Raw genomic sequence first — 15,609 nt, 5'->3', positions numbered from 1 at the left:
TATCAAATAGTACTCCCTGCTATACGATCTCCCATATAAATTTCATTCAAATTCACATATCGAGTATATGCCGATTGCATAACGATCAAGAAAAGTCATAAATCACAAGCAGCGATAAAAACGTGGGAAAAGATTTTGCGAAGCACGTTCGCCACGCGACCAGCATGAAACTTTACTCTGCGCTTTCGAACAAATCAATGACTCAACTTTCCTTCGGCCTTTACCATTTGTCATCCTTTGTCACCACTAGCCCCAATCTTCTTAAACAATGTCGATCAAAAATTGAAAGAAAAATCGTATAAAATCCAGGCTCGAGTCGATCTTTCGTACATATCGATACGTATCGGATAGACATCTACGGATCGGCGGGTGGTTGATCGAACGGACAGGGAACGATGGAGAAAAAGAAAGAGAGAAACGTTGTGCAATTGGTGAAATGACGTGTCCCTAATGCCGAGTTGATCCATGATGTGGGTCAAGGTGATTGCGAAAAAGAAATGACAACGTAACATACCGCATTATGCCCATAAATGGGCCAAGCATTATATGCGTCGGGGAAACGGCATTGATATCAGACGGCTCTTTAAAAGGTAATAGTAAGTTACGTGAGGTTAGACACCCGGCTTCAGGAGAAAGAGAGAAATTTATTGCTCAATCGCGTGGAAGGTCCCAATGACAATGGGAATCGTCCAGGGCCCAGGGAATCTTGTTACTGCGGTCAGTGCAGTCTGATCACTGAACGGATGAAACTACTTCGAACTACACTGGCGTTCACGAGTGCTGAGACACCTGTTACACAACGGAGTGAAAATCATAGCGCAGTGGAAATCATTAGTCAAGATTTTGAGTTGAGAATTTGAATTTGACGCATATTTCAATTTTTGAACGTATCATACATTTAGTTTCGTAGTTGATCGAACTTTAGTTTCATAATTAAGTGAAAATTCTTGCAACGATAAACGCAAAACACTATTTTAGAGAAAATAACAGTAGATTCGCTTTGGTTACTATGATTGTTAGTATAGCTTTATGCAAAATGTGATTAATTAGGATTTTCAAGAAAACGATTAATTGATCGAAATTTTGTTTTCGCGCAAAATGAAGTTGGAGATGCGCATAGATATAATTTGTTGGAACTATTTATTACAATCGTTATAATAAATTAATAATATCGTGTTACTTGCCCCCTCACCTATCGTAGTTCGCTCACGAAGGGCCCAAAATTCCATTGAAAAGTTCGAGATGAATTAAATGGGAAATTTCAAGAATCGAAATTATGAAATCATTCACACAGCAGTCGTATGAATATCAAAACAACGATCGAAAAAATGCGATAAATATAGACGCGGAAGAAAATTAATTTTATCGCATCAAGTCGATAAATCTCGTATGAATTAAAATAAAGGTTTTAATAATTTCCTCGTGATTTTTTTACTTTTTTTTCTTCTTTAACTTTAAGTTATCCAAGTGTCCTGATATCCATAAACGGTGTTGTACTTTGTATAGTTGTCTACTTCATATTGATAATGCTATCTGAAAAGCTAGATCGAATTTTATTGTACTACTATTGACAAAGAAAAAAATGACCCAATTCGATGCAATAAACGTTTACCGGATTGATAGGAGTGATACGAAAGATTTGATGAAATAATATGCTACTGTTGTTATTTCTGTATTTAGAAGTAGGATCACAATAGCTATTATTTTATTCCTTGGATAAACCTATCACGCCGTTCCGAGGCGAAAAACCTTTATTGCACTTTCTTACATGAACTAGGGATAAAAACAAAAGAATATCTTAAATCTGTCGATTATATTTAGAACTATCTTCTAGTTACTATTTATTGTAACTAGCGCATCTGCATATGAATGGCGAGCGCGAACTCACGTTATCATTTTCAACAGTTACTGCAAGCTACTGTCAGTTATATTCCATTCACGTGTTCATACGAGTTTCGTACGAACTCTTCCGAGTTTATTCTGGCGATAGCACGCGCGAAACTACGGTCAACGAATGCTAATTAATAATAATTTTAAACACGTTGACGTCATTCTAGCGCTGAATCGTCATCGTCACTGTCTGACGCTAAGCATTCCTTAGAAGCAAAATGAAAAATGACCGGAAGATCTTGTGCTAATAATGAGATTTTTTAATTAAGTACGATACCTATGTCCTTCGAATGTTCAATTACTTAACTCTCACGTTATAAATATTATATATACATATATGTGTGTGTCATTATTATTTGTATAATATATAATGTGTTTACATTGAAAGAGGCACGCAAAAAATAATAGATAAATAATACGAAAAATGTATTTGTCAACAAGTGAAAGCATAAGTTGCTAATATGCAGTCAAAAAGGAAACCGGAAGTGATTGGTGACCGGAAAAAACAGGCGTATATGGTATCCGCGTGACAAAGGGATATCTGCATTATCGAAAAGCGTAGAGAGAAGAGGCTCCCCACTTATCCTGACGAAGCCGACTTTCTTCGTCGATGGATCGGTAGTGCAATAGCACAAGGCGGCAAAACAGTCGTCGCGTGTCTTTGGCGAACGAATAGCCACTCGTCCTCCTACAATTCCTCTGGATCGTAGCTTCTAAGATCGATAAGTGACATGGATATTTTTTATTTCGATCATTCTGAGTACTCGTTGAAAATCTCACGAAGAAAGTGGCATTTATCTTTCGGACGCTAATTCTTCGTATCGCTGACTCTCTTATTTCGGATTTGGATATATTCGATGTGGAAATTCGGAACGTAAGCAGAAACACATCTTCTATACTTTTTATAATATACTTGTACTTTTTGTAGCGTTATCTATCAAAATTTTCCCACTGCATTTTTGTAACACTTTTTGAAAGCTCGAAGAATTAGAAAAATTACTTGTAAGAATCAGTATGTGCATGAATTTACCGTCTTACAAATGCATTCTTTTTAGAGCTAAGATATAAAAAATTCTTTCAAGAAATTTACGTAATTTTAGAATCTTTTTAATGATCAATAATCGAACCAATGCATATTTTTTATAGTTATTTCACAGAGCTTCGTTTTGAATCTTCGTACTAAATTCCAAGTTTAGTATTTGCGTAATGAATGTAGTGCTTGATAAGAATTAGCTTGTCTTTCTAAAATGCGATTATCAATTTTACCGTCGCGTTTCTACTTTTTGAAATATGATCAATTTTCTTCAGTACTTGACACCCAATTTACATAAATCTGTCATGTCGTTTTTACGTAGTTTCCATCTAACACCTTTATTTTCTTTTCTACTTGAGACCGCATAAATCCATGAAACCATTCGTATAAATATTCGCACGGTCTTTACAAATGTTATTAGATTTTTTTCTTTGCTTGACACCTAATTTGCATAAATTTGTCATATTTAGTATCTAATAGCTAAACTGCAGACACTTACACACTTATGGGAATATATCATCATTATTATATAATACCCGGATGAGAATATTATTGAAATATATAATAACATATGAAATATATAAATATATAAAACATTGAAAGAATAAAGCAAACTTCTATTTAAATCTCACTTCTTCGAAAAAAAAAATTGAATACTCCTAAAGATACAAATTTGCACAAATATCTACACTATACTAATATTAACACGTTAATGTTAACATTAATATTAACACACAATATCTATGAAAATATCCTTCTCTAGTAATAATGTTACTCTTGTACTTCCTCCATTCGACGTCTAATTCCCATAAATCTGTCTTACTTGTTATCATTCTCATTATCATCTAATGATAATACCTACTTTTCTTATTTTTATCGATAAAACTATCGTTCGACCCACGACCAATTTATTGAAATATCATCGAGGATCTAATCGGATCGTAAGATCTCAAAGCCGTGATCTCTGTGACGTGAGTCATCCATCGATCTCAGCGGAGCTCGTTAGGACATTCATCGAACTGGTCGACGCTTAAGCGCGAATGTCAGCGCCTGTTCGCCGTAATGTTGGCCGAGTCCGAGTTTCCTCTCTCGTTCTTTCGTCCCGTCGTCGATCGGAGGGACGCGACGCGTCGCGACTGCGAATGTGCACCGCCAAATACGTCCAAGTTTGTTTTCAGTGCAGCTGCAGCTGCTAAATGGGGATAAACGAGTCGCGATTTCGCGATAGGGATCGATGCTCGTTGATCAAAAAATTCTGGATACCGTGAAAGATTATGTTTTCAACGTCACGATTCCTTTTTCCTCTATCGGGTGAATATATTAAATATACGAATATATTTAGTAAATAATGTCTAATAATATTTTTATTTGCTAAGTATATATATGAATATTGGCATCAAAATGGAAACTTAACGGCGAATGACATAAGTGCAAACAACTTCTTGAGGTTCGTTAAAAACGATTACATTCATTTTAATAAAAATATCATTGTCTAAAGTATGAATTAAGCATACTGTTAAAAAAGTTACAAATAATATCCCGTGAAGAATATTAATTTTCTGTCTGAGGTTTATCAAAAAAGTTTGTTTATTTTTATCAGCTATTCAGTGAAAAATTCATTTTAATAAAAACATGGTCGAGAATTTATTTTCGTTTAAGTATAGAAGAATGTAATAATAGTGATTAAAACTCTTACCGTGAATTTTAATGAAAACATCAATTTATTACTTAAACATATTCTAAAAAACATTGAAAATAATACTCTAGGAAAATATTATCTCTATACGTGCTGATTAAAAATTGTTCCACGAATTTCTAACATTAATAATACAGTTTTCTAAATATATTATTTACGTATATCGTAGAACAGCGTATCTATTAATCCATAAAACAAAAATATTCTCAGAAACTCGGAAAGTTTCTGCTCTCTATATGTCCACCAGCAAACAGATTTCTTGTATGTCGACAATCTGTTTTACACGCGTAAATATAGATCTATATAAGATGACATTGCAAGAAGTCCTTGCAGTAGCCGGCTCTGCTTCGGTTTATGGCGCCTCTCTTCCGTAACGGGAAGTGTCGTCCGCATAAATTTCATCGTAGGCGAACCGCGACAGGTGAAAGACAGATGGGTCTCAGAAGGTCCATTATGTCACGATTCGAGTTCGAGCATTAGAAATACTGAAAACTTCATTTCGTGATGACAACCATGTTGTTATAAATCAAAGTCAGTTTCGGTGTTCAGCACGTGACAAATTTTTTTACAAACATCGAAACCCGCAATACGTATTTCGAAGATTTATCATATTAAATGGAACTAGACGAGAACTTGATAAATAAAATTTATTAACGACAGAGAAAAGTATTCCAAGGTATATTAGAGATGTCAGGTCCGGAACGATTAAATGCAACTTAAAGCGCGTTGAAACGCTGGATGTTCAGATTGGTTCGGTCGAAAAAGGAAACAATCGAGTCTTTCTTTTTCAACGACCTTAATTTTCGAGGGTTTAAGAAGGGCGTGTCTGGCGAAGAGACGCGCAATTAGTAATGAAAAAACGGTAATATGCGTTGGCACTCGTGTCATACGAGCAACGAGATCAGTCTCGAACGATCTGTTCAACTTTCGCTCCCTATATGGACTAGAGCCCCGACGAAGACGTTTCCCATCTTACTTTTATCAACTGCCCTTCCTTCTCTTTCTACCTGACTTTGCCTCTATGTATCTAGAACATTTTTTTCAACTGGATTTTAACCCCGGATTCGTCAAGCTGCCAAATTTATGAAGAATTTCTGTTATCGAAAAGGAGACACAACGCTGTAAGAAATATTAAAAGCTTTGCAAATGCAGCAAAAGATTTATAAAACAGAAGATTATGTAGAGAAACAATGAAAATAATAATTTCTTCCTCAGAAACCACAGAAAGAATAAAACGTCGTAAAAATATTGCAAATTTTCCAAACCTGTAGCGAAATACTTATAAATTTGTCGATTTTGTAAACAATCGACAAAAATAATGGATTCGATCACAAGGGGTGACCTCACTGTGGGCGTAAGTGACGGAAATGTCGGTATTCAGGTCGATGTTGTACTTCGAGATCAGCTCTCATTAACAGGGTAAAGTTCCTTTGGACTTAAAACTTCGTGGCGTTTCTCTTTTCTTCTTCTATGGCTCTTCCAGCACGAGTTTGCGTTGGATATTTATACACGCACTCAGATTACGTGTTATCGAAGTCAGCAATAAAAGTTGCGTTTAGTAGCGTGAGATTTCAGAGTGCGTGTGGATAAGAGCAACGAATACATATTCAAGTTCTTGATGGCGCTATTCAAATGCCCTCGAACGTAAAGAAAATATCAGAACGTTATTTAGCCATCTAATCCGTTTACTGTAAACGTTGCTTCGTTTGTGAAGAAGAAATTAATATTTTTACATAGACTGATCAATTTGTGATTCGTTGTGAACCTTGTAAAGAAATACATAATATACACGGTTCATACAACTTGAGTTTCTATCCTATCTATGATCTCCATCTATGATACAAATAAGAGCAGTTCGTGTTCAGATAAGTAGATTCAGTCGGCAACAATCAGACACTGAACTTTCGCTCCATTAAATGGGGCTCTACTGTATTTCAAATTCCATGTTCTACATTCTCCAGCGAATCGCTAAATTATTCAGACTTAATCGAGAATGTAAGAAAGATTTGTGAAATATATAGAACTTTTCAATACCATGTAACAAGGACCTTTTCATATTTTTCATTTAGAAATGCACGGTTAATCTTTTAGCATTTTGTTAGCTGAAAATCTCAACTATATAAAAAGTTCTTTATGTTATCTTATTATACTTCATACATTTTTGTCAAATTCTTAATTGTATCAATAATTTCGTCAGCCACTCTCTGTTTCCAACTTCTTCAACGTTTCTCAATTTATATTTTGTTTCCAATTTTCATTCTTTTACAGCCTGATTACTACAGGGACGCAGCCCACTTCCGGCTGGTCGGCGAAGGACCTCAGTATCGACTGGAGATACCGTACGCGAAACTCGACTTTACGGGAACGTATTCCGTAATAGCGCGGAACTGCCATGGGGAGGCCAAAGCCGTGATTTCTTTGCAGATCTACGCGAAAGGTAACGTTTAGCATTCGAAAGAAGCATGGACGATTTGCTTAGACGAAAGGATAATACATGTATCATGCTTTCAGGTCAAGGCAAAGAGGAGAAAATGAAGAAATCAGGGGTCACACACGGGTAAGTGGTACATATCTAGATTACTGCGTAGATAAATCCTGTTACATGACGCGACACGTGGCAAGTTCCGCCACGTTTTATAAAACAACGGCTAATATTGACTAATATCTTGATCGTATTTACTAAATGACGCTTGTGAATTTTAATTGGCAGAAAGGTGCTGACTTTGCCGATAGTTACGAGGGAGCTGCGAGATCTGAGATGCTGCGACGGCGACGCTGTTACCCTTGAATGCAAAGTACACGCTACTCCCGAGGCGCCATTGGTGCGTTGGGAACGTGGGGGGAAGGTAAATATTAATTGCTAACTAAAAAACATTTTCATATCTGATTATGTATAATCTGTATGTATAATGTAAAACGAAAATTAAACTCTATAATACATATATATAAATGTAGTATAATAGAGTATAATTGTTAAATTTTCATATACATCAGTATTTTTATAGATATTTTTATGCAATTCAAGAAATAGAATCTAAATAGAAATTTATGTGATCGTGTAAATTTGAAATTCATATAATTTTACTTCAAAGATACATTTTGTATGTTTTCATATATATTATACTATACACTTTATAATTTTATACATTTTTGTATATTTGAATTTCCCATAATTGCATAAACATTTGCGGTCTAGTAATAACTTTCCGTATACCACATTATACCATTATACATATACGAAATTAGAGATATTCTATGTATCATATTATGTCATTCCATACGAATTTAGAAATATTCTATATGTTTCATATATTGTTATTCCCTGTGTTAGAATTATATAGCCCATCCGAGATAGTGTATTATATATATGTTAATATCCCATTATACTGTATGAACTAATACTATAATAATAATAATATTAAAATACATATATACAGAAAAATAAAGAAACTACGAGTTCATATAAGATTATATCGTCTCTGTAATGATAATTCTTACTTGCTTGTAATATTCACATTCAGATTCTACAAATGGGTGGCGATTTCTCCGCTGACTTTGATGGAGAAACCGCGCGTCTGAGCATCCAACATGTTTATCCGGAAGACGAGGGCGAATATACATGCGTGGCATATAACGACCTTGGAAAAGCATTCACGTCAGCCTGCCTAATAGTGGATGGTAATTTCGTGTTTAATTCACGATCGTTTAATAAGGCAATATGGAAACGTCAAGTGATACAAATACGTGAAACCTTCGGTTTAAGTGTTATTCAATTACCACTGTATCTGCAAAGTAAATCGTGTCTCGAGTGCATCCAGATTCTGATTTTATTGAAGTTTCTCGCGATAAGAAACACGTTTGCTACCTACGTTCTTGAAATACGTGTCAGAAATATGGAAAGCTGCCTGTTTGTAAGTCATTTTGTTTAAATACGTTTCAGTGCCTGAAGGGAAAGAGAATGTTTTGAGCCAAAGATTGACGAGGCCCGCAGGACTTCTATCGGCCGGATCGACGCCGAGATCGACGCCACGCTCAACACCGATCAGGAGTTTGTCTCCTGCAGTTTCGCGTAAGCGTAACAAGAATAGATCGTGCGAAATAATAATAATAAATTACTAATATAATAAAACAATAAACTTTCGCAAAGATTTAACTCGTAATTGGTAAAATGAAGTTTGTCAGATTCCTGTAATTTTTATTTTCACGATAACTTGTCGAGTGTTGTACACACAAGTACGTATAATTTAACTAAAATAGTTACATAAGGGTAGTTTAAATAAAGTAATAACTATAATCCCATAATACTAACCTTTTTTTATTATTTTATGTATCCATGTTTGTCCTTTCAATTATTTATTCTCATCGTAGCAATTACGGGTTAATTTAATTTCCATAAATATATCTGACCTAATAACAAAATTTACGTTGACTCGATTAAACGATGGTGACCAAACTCTTGCGTTGAATGCTGGAAAAGAAAAGGTTTACGTCGCTTGTACCAATCAACTTTTTAAATTGGAAGAGAAATATGACAAAATGGAACAATTACAGATGGTCGAGAATTAAGGTCTCCGCAGCTTCTTCCACGAAGTAGGTCGATGTCAAGACGGCCAAAGATCAGTCCACCGAAATTTTACGCAGTTCCGCACAATCGCGTGGTCGAGGAAGGGGAAACCGTGCGATTCCAATGTGCTGTAGTTGGCCACCCGTCACCATGGGTGAAATGGGACAAAAATGGCATAATTGCTACGCCAACCGCTAGAATCTCGATAAAAGAAAGAGACGACGTAAAGATACTGGAAATCGTCGAAGTGACCCAAGAAGACGCAGGACTGTACAGAGTGATCGTGGAGAATGATTATGGTCGTATCGAAGCCAGTGCCCGCCTGGAAATAATTAGTATGTAAATTGAGATTATACTTTATCGTATTCATTAAATTACGGTAAACTTGCTGATATGACATTATGGGGTAAATTGGCAATTTTCTATTCAAATATATCGTAACTACATAGTTAATTTAAATTACAAGAAAAATTTGCATTTCCTTCTTACACAAACATTCGAAAAACTGAATAGGATTACCTGTTATTTCATTCTTACAATTTTGATAATTTGTTCAAAAAGATCGTCAATTACTTGGGTCGGTTGCCAGAACAATCAGAACTAGGAGCGCATCGCCTAGAACGTATCCGTCATTTAGCCGAAGCCTCTTAGACACAACTAGCAGAATAAACGGAAGATTATATCTCGATTGCGGTATTAGAGGAACGCCTAGTCTAACACCAACGTGGTTCAGGTAAAACAAAGAAAGTTCCCTTCTGAAACATTATTACATAATCATTTTTGTGAAAGACTTCCCAATACACAATTATCTTTGAACAATTGCCATTTCTTTACACGTACAGACTTTTTGACTTTTTTTCTGTGATTTATCTATTTCTGATTCGTTTAGATTTAGAGATGCATTTTAGTCTTTCAAGCGTGTTTCATGTAACAAATAACGTAGTCATAAATCTCGGAGTGTCTAAAAGATCTTACGACGATGACCAAACACCTAACGATTTTTGCATCGAGCTCGAATCCTGTAGAACTTTTCACAGAATTTATTACACTTTACCTATGTAGAATAAGACTTCCTTTGTTCCTGTTTCAAAGACAAATCGCGTCGACGGTGTAACGGAAGAGAGCTTACAAAGTTTCATAGTTCATAGCATAGTTCGTGGCATAGTTTCTACGTTGTGTTTACGTATCTAGTTTATAATCACGATTTATTCAAAGCATAAAGTATCAAAGGATCAAATTTCTAGGAATGGACGCCCGTTGGAACGATCGATTCGAGTAAAAAGGTACTTCGACGGAACAACTGCGAAAGTCGAAATTTTGAAAGTGAAAGCGAGCGACGCGGGTGAGTACACCTGCGTGGCAACGAACGTCCTTGGTTCTACAAAGAATTCTTGCCAGGTAAATAATCTTAGATATATGCTAACCACGTGGCATAGACAACATGCTTCTGCATTCTATTCGTTTCGCAACGCGACATTACCGTCTTGCAATGCGAAATAATTATTTTCGTAATTGTTTCTTCGATAACAGGTGACCGTTCTTGATTCTCATAATCCGTCTACGTGCGACAAAGATCCGCCGAAATTCTTACAGTCTCTTCCAGAAGAATCGATCGTCATGGAAGGTCACTGTTACGAACTACAGACGAGACTTGCGGGTATAGTAAACATAAAAATAATGTTAGCTCAACGAACAATATAAGTTAGCACTTATCACAAACTATTGTATAATTTTTGGTGTTTTCAATCTTTTGTTACGAGCTTCTCCTGAAGCCAAACTAAGCAACTCCATCTTTTTGTAAATTTCTTTTCATTTCCTGACTGCACATGATTAACGCTCAATTTCTCAAAAAAAGAATTATTTGTTTCTATAAGTTTATTTATCGCTAGGAGATATCGTAAATAATCGTAAACTCCAAACTAAATTAGTATCGTGAGTTTTCTCTATTTCTCAATTTATGGAGTCGATCAGTGCCACTTCTGAGCAACTACATCTCCCGTGAATTCTTTCGACTTTTAAGGGATGAAATCAATTGCGTCAATTAATATAAATGGTTGATTATATAATTCAACGAGCATTAAATCATGTTTTTCAGGTACACCGCCTTTTTCGGTGACTTGGTTAAAGGATGGTCGTGAGATACCTGACAACGATTATCATAAATACGTCATATATGGTGACGGTGGCGTCGCACTAAGATTATCCAATGTTTGTCCACAAGATGCTGGCGAGTATACTTGCCTCGTTCGCAATAATTTCGGAGAGGTGTCTAGCAACGGCCTGTTTGCTGTTCAAGGTACATTCTAATCAATAAAATTTATTTTTAGAAAAATGTTAACTTTCCACACTTACAGACAAGATATCTTAAGACTATACCGTGAATTTTTGTCCAAATTTATATTTTTGAAAAGATATTTAAAAAAGTAAAAATTCGTTTGAAAATTGTTTTACCTATCGAGTATACAAAGCACTATAATTTGAATGTTTTACATATTTTTTCATATTATGCGTAGTTTCGCACTTTCAAATTTCCTATAAACAGATAAAATGACGCGATTCATGCAGTACTTTAGACCCATGTCTCGTCCTTTTCATTAATCTTTTCATATTTAACATTTGATACTCCTTTGATACTTTTCTATACGTTTCCTTTAAAGTTTCACCTATGTAACAACTTATAATCTCGATACGAAAGTGTTAAAAAATATTTTACTTTGTGCACAAGATTACAAAGGTATTCCGAAATTGGCGCCGCAGTTCACGAAAACACCTGTGTCGGTCATTACACCGAAAGGTGAGACTGCCTGTTTCTGTGCTCGGGTGCAATGTGGAAAACCCATGGAAATCACATGGACGATCAATGGAAAGGACATCAGAGAAAATTCAAGGTGCAAGGTGCGTCAACTCGTCTAATTTAAGAAACTTCGTTTATCAGTTTTGTAATTTGTTAATTTCATTCGCTATTAATTTCTCATTTATAATATCATATTTCTGGTTTTACATTTAGGTTGAAAGAGACGATAACGTTAGCATTCTTAGGATACACGATGTACAACCGCGAGATATCGGTGAGATTCGATGCACCGCATCCGTGACTGGTAAAGGACCGTCGATTAGTTGCACAGCAGAACTACGATTCCAGCGAACGGTACAGAATTTCGAAGAATCGAGACGTCACGATACGTTGGAAATTAACAACGAAAAGCCACCAAAAGCTGTTAATTGTAGCCGTAACAATTCTCTGCGAAAGACAAGAAGAGACGTTCTCTCTTCCTCTCGAAATCAATTACACGAGTCTCCTATGCGAATCAGATCATCCTCGTTGCCTCTCAGATCTACTTCAAGTCCTAAACAACTGTCTCCCGCACCTGCGAGGAAGAATATTCTTCAAAGTCCGTTACTCGATACCAGGAAAACACTGGCGACCAACAAAACGAATAAAAGGATAGTTCGCGGCTCGAAAAAGTTGGAACGTAAAGTTACTCAACAAGTGCGCTACAAATCTAGCGAACACAGGATTTCGTCGTCTTCAGACGAGGAACAAACAAGGGATATTTGTAAAGAAAAATCTTCTGAAGTATCGAACGAAAAGATATCAAAATTAGCTGAAAACAAAGAAGAATGTATAACGAGTTCAACAGAGGTTTCTGATCCGTATAAGACTGGTAACAATGCGAAACAAATTCAAGATAACTATAATAAACACGATAATACACCTATAATATGCACGGAAAGCGCTCTGCAAGAGTTGGAGGAGGATTCGATTGTAAAGAAGGAAGAAATCGTGGCGAAAGAGGAGGAGAAAGTTACTATTAGGTCGGAGGAATTCGTGGCTGCCAGTATCGTAAAGGTACCGGCTGACGTCACAGTTTTCCGAGGAAACAGAGTAGTCCTCAGGGTCACGTATCGAGGTCATCCGGAACCAGTCGTCAAGTGGCTACGAGCAGTGAGTATCATTTATATCTTCCGTCAGATTCTCCCGTCAAAACGTCAAACTTTGTTTAATGTAGTTCGAGAACAAAATACAAGAAGTTTTTTGTCCTCCGTGTGATTAAAGACGCTACTGTTACGAAACAAGAGAATCTCTGTTCGTGCGATATCGTTCGTCAATTAAGTGAAATCAGTATATTGTGACTCCCGGAACGAAGTATTTGGACACTAATACGAAAGAATTTGAACAGCTTGTTATAAAGATCTTTCATGAGTGTGTCAAGTGTGGTATAAACGAAAAATTTTGAAATTTTATTGGCATTAAAGTGAGATACGACTGAGATATATTCGTCAAGTTTGAACGAAATCCGAAGATGTATCCAAAAGTTAGAAAATTGCAAACGTAAATTCACAGAACTCGCAAAAGCATATAAACTATCGATGATGTTATATTGTTATCGATATTATATTAATAAATTTCAATGTATTTAGCGAGGTAACGTTGATTATTCGTTAATTATATGCTCAGAGGCAAATATTCTACGAAATTTATGTTCAATATGTAGTCATGTGTATACGATAAACATGATTATGATAGTCTTATCTCATTATTAGACTTTGGACACACAGTGTTTTCACACATTAACGGGAATATTATTAAATGTGCTAGAAATGCACATACAATAAAAAAGTACACGACACATTTAAAACAAAGTATTTGTTACGACGTCAAGAAGATAACAAAATTTCTATTTAGTCTTTGTTTCTTTACTTGTGCATAAAAGTATGAATTTCCGCAACTGATTACAATACTGATTACAATAAAGTTTCGCTATATCTACGCAAATTTTCTGTAGTAGACATCCGAGTACTTCCATGAGTCACTATATATTCAAAACACGATATTAATATCAAGCTCAAATTTACCTTAACAAGGCCTAATTGTACGTTAATAAAAATTGCATCTTCAATGCCGTATTTAACTTCGTGTAATCATGTACAATCGCTTGCGGTTATGTAGATATAGTAACTTACGAATTCATATATAGTAATGTCATAGTTATATAGATGCATGGGAATCGTTCATAAGCACCTATCAGTCAGTTGTAATCGTCCATCTCTGGTCGCGTTCAATCAAGCGCTTAATCGAGAATTTTGATTAAAGGGTCGAGAGTTGACTGCAAACAAAAAGACTGCTATTACCTACGGCGGTGGAGTGTCTTGCTTAATATCGGACGATGTGACCGCTGACAATGCCGGGAAATACGAAGTGTCCGTGGAAAATAAACTGGGAAAGGACCGACGGTGTTTCAGCGTTGCTGTTGAAGGTACGTACGTGACAAAGAAATATTAACACTTTACCAACCACCGATAGCCGATTTATCGGTTTTTTGTCTCCGACGCTTACCAACCGATAGCCTATTAATCGGCTTTTTGTCACCGACAATTTTTCTCATTATTTGAGCAGTAATTTGTTATTCAGTACTAAGGTACCCTGCTCAGTTGCGTCAGTTGCGTTGCTTTGTAAGTTCGCACAGTTTTATGCCAATTTAAAAAACTTACCGATCGTGATGAACGAAAAGAATGGTATTGGAGAGTCTAAACCGGAACAGAGCCGGCGCCAGGGAGAATCTGCGTCTGAGCTGCCGGTCGGACGTGCGTATACCGTTGAACCGCTAGCGGTCAGTAAAGTGTTAAAATTGACCAACGAACATTGTTACCTATGTACGAACGATGAGATACAAGCTGTTGTAAAAAAAATTACGTTGGCATTACGTAAATGTAGCCTCAAATAGAGATGGAACACTTGTTCAAATTACGTACATAGACAAGAGCCACAAACACTAGAAGACGATTTGTATTTACAAAGCTTTGAAGCGAGCGGTGTTACATCACTCGTTTAAATTCCCGATATCTTATACTGCAATAAACGCCCGTTAATATGTGTGCGCATAGCATAAAAGTAAGTATACAACAATACGAACCAGTGTTTTCGTTTGCGATCTCTATGAAACTAAGAATAGTTTATGCTATCAGCACTAGTAAGAGCAAGAAATCCTACCTGTCCACTAGATAGAAGGAAATAGTTACTTCTTTGGAGCGAGTGCATTAAGCGGAAACGTTTTTACCGACGCGATCAAGCTGTTGTAGAACATTGCTAATTAATACGTGAAAGTACGTGACTCAGTGAGACAAAAATTTAGAAAATTCATCGAAGTATGAGAAATCGTAGAAATCCTCGACTGAATTAACCTAATTATACTAAAACAGTTGTCTCGACTAATTTCAGAGTTTGTCTCTTGCGAAAGTGTTAAAAATTTGTAAAAGTTTAAGCAGACAACTAATCCTAGAATCACTGCACGGAATTCACTATTTCCACTGATTTCCGAACCTGTCGCATTTCTTGAAAAAATATACGAATGCAGAAACAGAAGGCGAGAAATCTTAAGAAATTTCGATTAAATTTAATTAATTATCTCCATCAATTTCCAAGCT

At 36.0% G+C, this 15,609-nt stretch overlaps 1 protein-coding gene and 1 long non-coding RNA gene across 12 annotated transcripts in view; one reads left to right on the top strand and one right to left on the bottom strand.

Annotated features, from left to right (window-relative positions):
* LOC117159413 (uncharacterized) overlaps positions 1-15,609 on the top strand; it is a 76,374-nt gene that overhangs the window by 53,325 nt on the left and 7,440 nt on the right. For 3 of the 5 annotated variants that reach the window (XM_076619228.1, XM_076619262.1, XM_076619304.1), the window contains 13 exons: positions 6,888-7,056; positions 7,131-7,176; positions 7,330-7,465; positions 8,141-8,297; positions 8,560-8,688; positions 9,171-9,518; positions 9,745-9,916; positions 10,428-10,581; positions 10,714-10,840; positions 11,279-11,479; positions 11,909-12,078; positions 12,191-13,129; positions 14,279-14,441. In XM_076619228.1, the coding sequence (XP_076475343.1) occupies positions 6,888-7,056; positions 7,131-7,176; positions 7,330-7,465; positions 8,141-8,297; positions 8,560-8,688; positions 9,171-9,518; positions 9,745-9,916; positions 10,428-10,581; positions 10,714-10,840; positions 11,279-11,479; positions 11,909-12,078; positions 12,191-13,129; positions 14,279-14,441 (2,911 nt within the window). Of the gene's footprint in view, positions 1-309; positions 1,180-6,887; positions 7,057-7,130; positions 7,177-7,329; positions 7,466-8,140; positions 8,298-8,559; positions 8,689-9,170; positions 9,519-9,744; positions 9,917-10,427; positions 10,582-10,713; positions 10,841-11,278; positions 11,480-11,908; positions 12,079-12,190; positions 13,130-14,278; positions 14,442-15,609 lie in introns of those variants that run through there. The other 2 variants (XR_013058653.1, XM_076619341.1) reach the window with 2 other exon arrangements.
* Positions 7,485-15,164, bottom strand: LOC143302947 (uncharacterized). Of its 7 annotated transcripts, XR_013058839.1 has the most exons (6): positions 15,099-15,162; positions 14,938-15,034; positions 14,677-14,859; positions 9,703-9,938; positions 9,169-9,505; positions 8,683-9,087 (listed from the first exon to the last, which is right to left on the bottom strand). It is a non-coding gene; the product is annotated as an uncharacterized LOC143302947 (long non-coding RNA). The 7 variants fall into 7 exon arrangements; XR_013058832.1 differs by adding an exon at positions 7,485-8,020 and having other exon boundaries at positions 8,118-9,087; positions 14,677-15,108; XR_013058828.1 differs by adding an exon at positions 8,291-8,404 and having other exon boundaries at positions 8,489-9,087; positions 14,677-15,106.

This window comes from Bombus vancouverensis, chromosome 1 (assembly GCF_051014615.1).
Source record: "Bombus vancouverensis nearcticus chromosome 1, iyBomVanc1_principal, whole genome shotgun sequence".
NCBI classification, from domain to species: Eukaryota; Metazoa; Arthropoda; class Insecta; order Hymenoptera; family Apidae; genus Bombus; species Bombus vancouverensis.
Note: the sequence above shows the minus strand (reverse complement) of the source record. Positions and strands in the feature narration are given on the sequence as shown.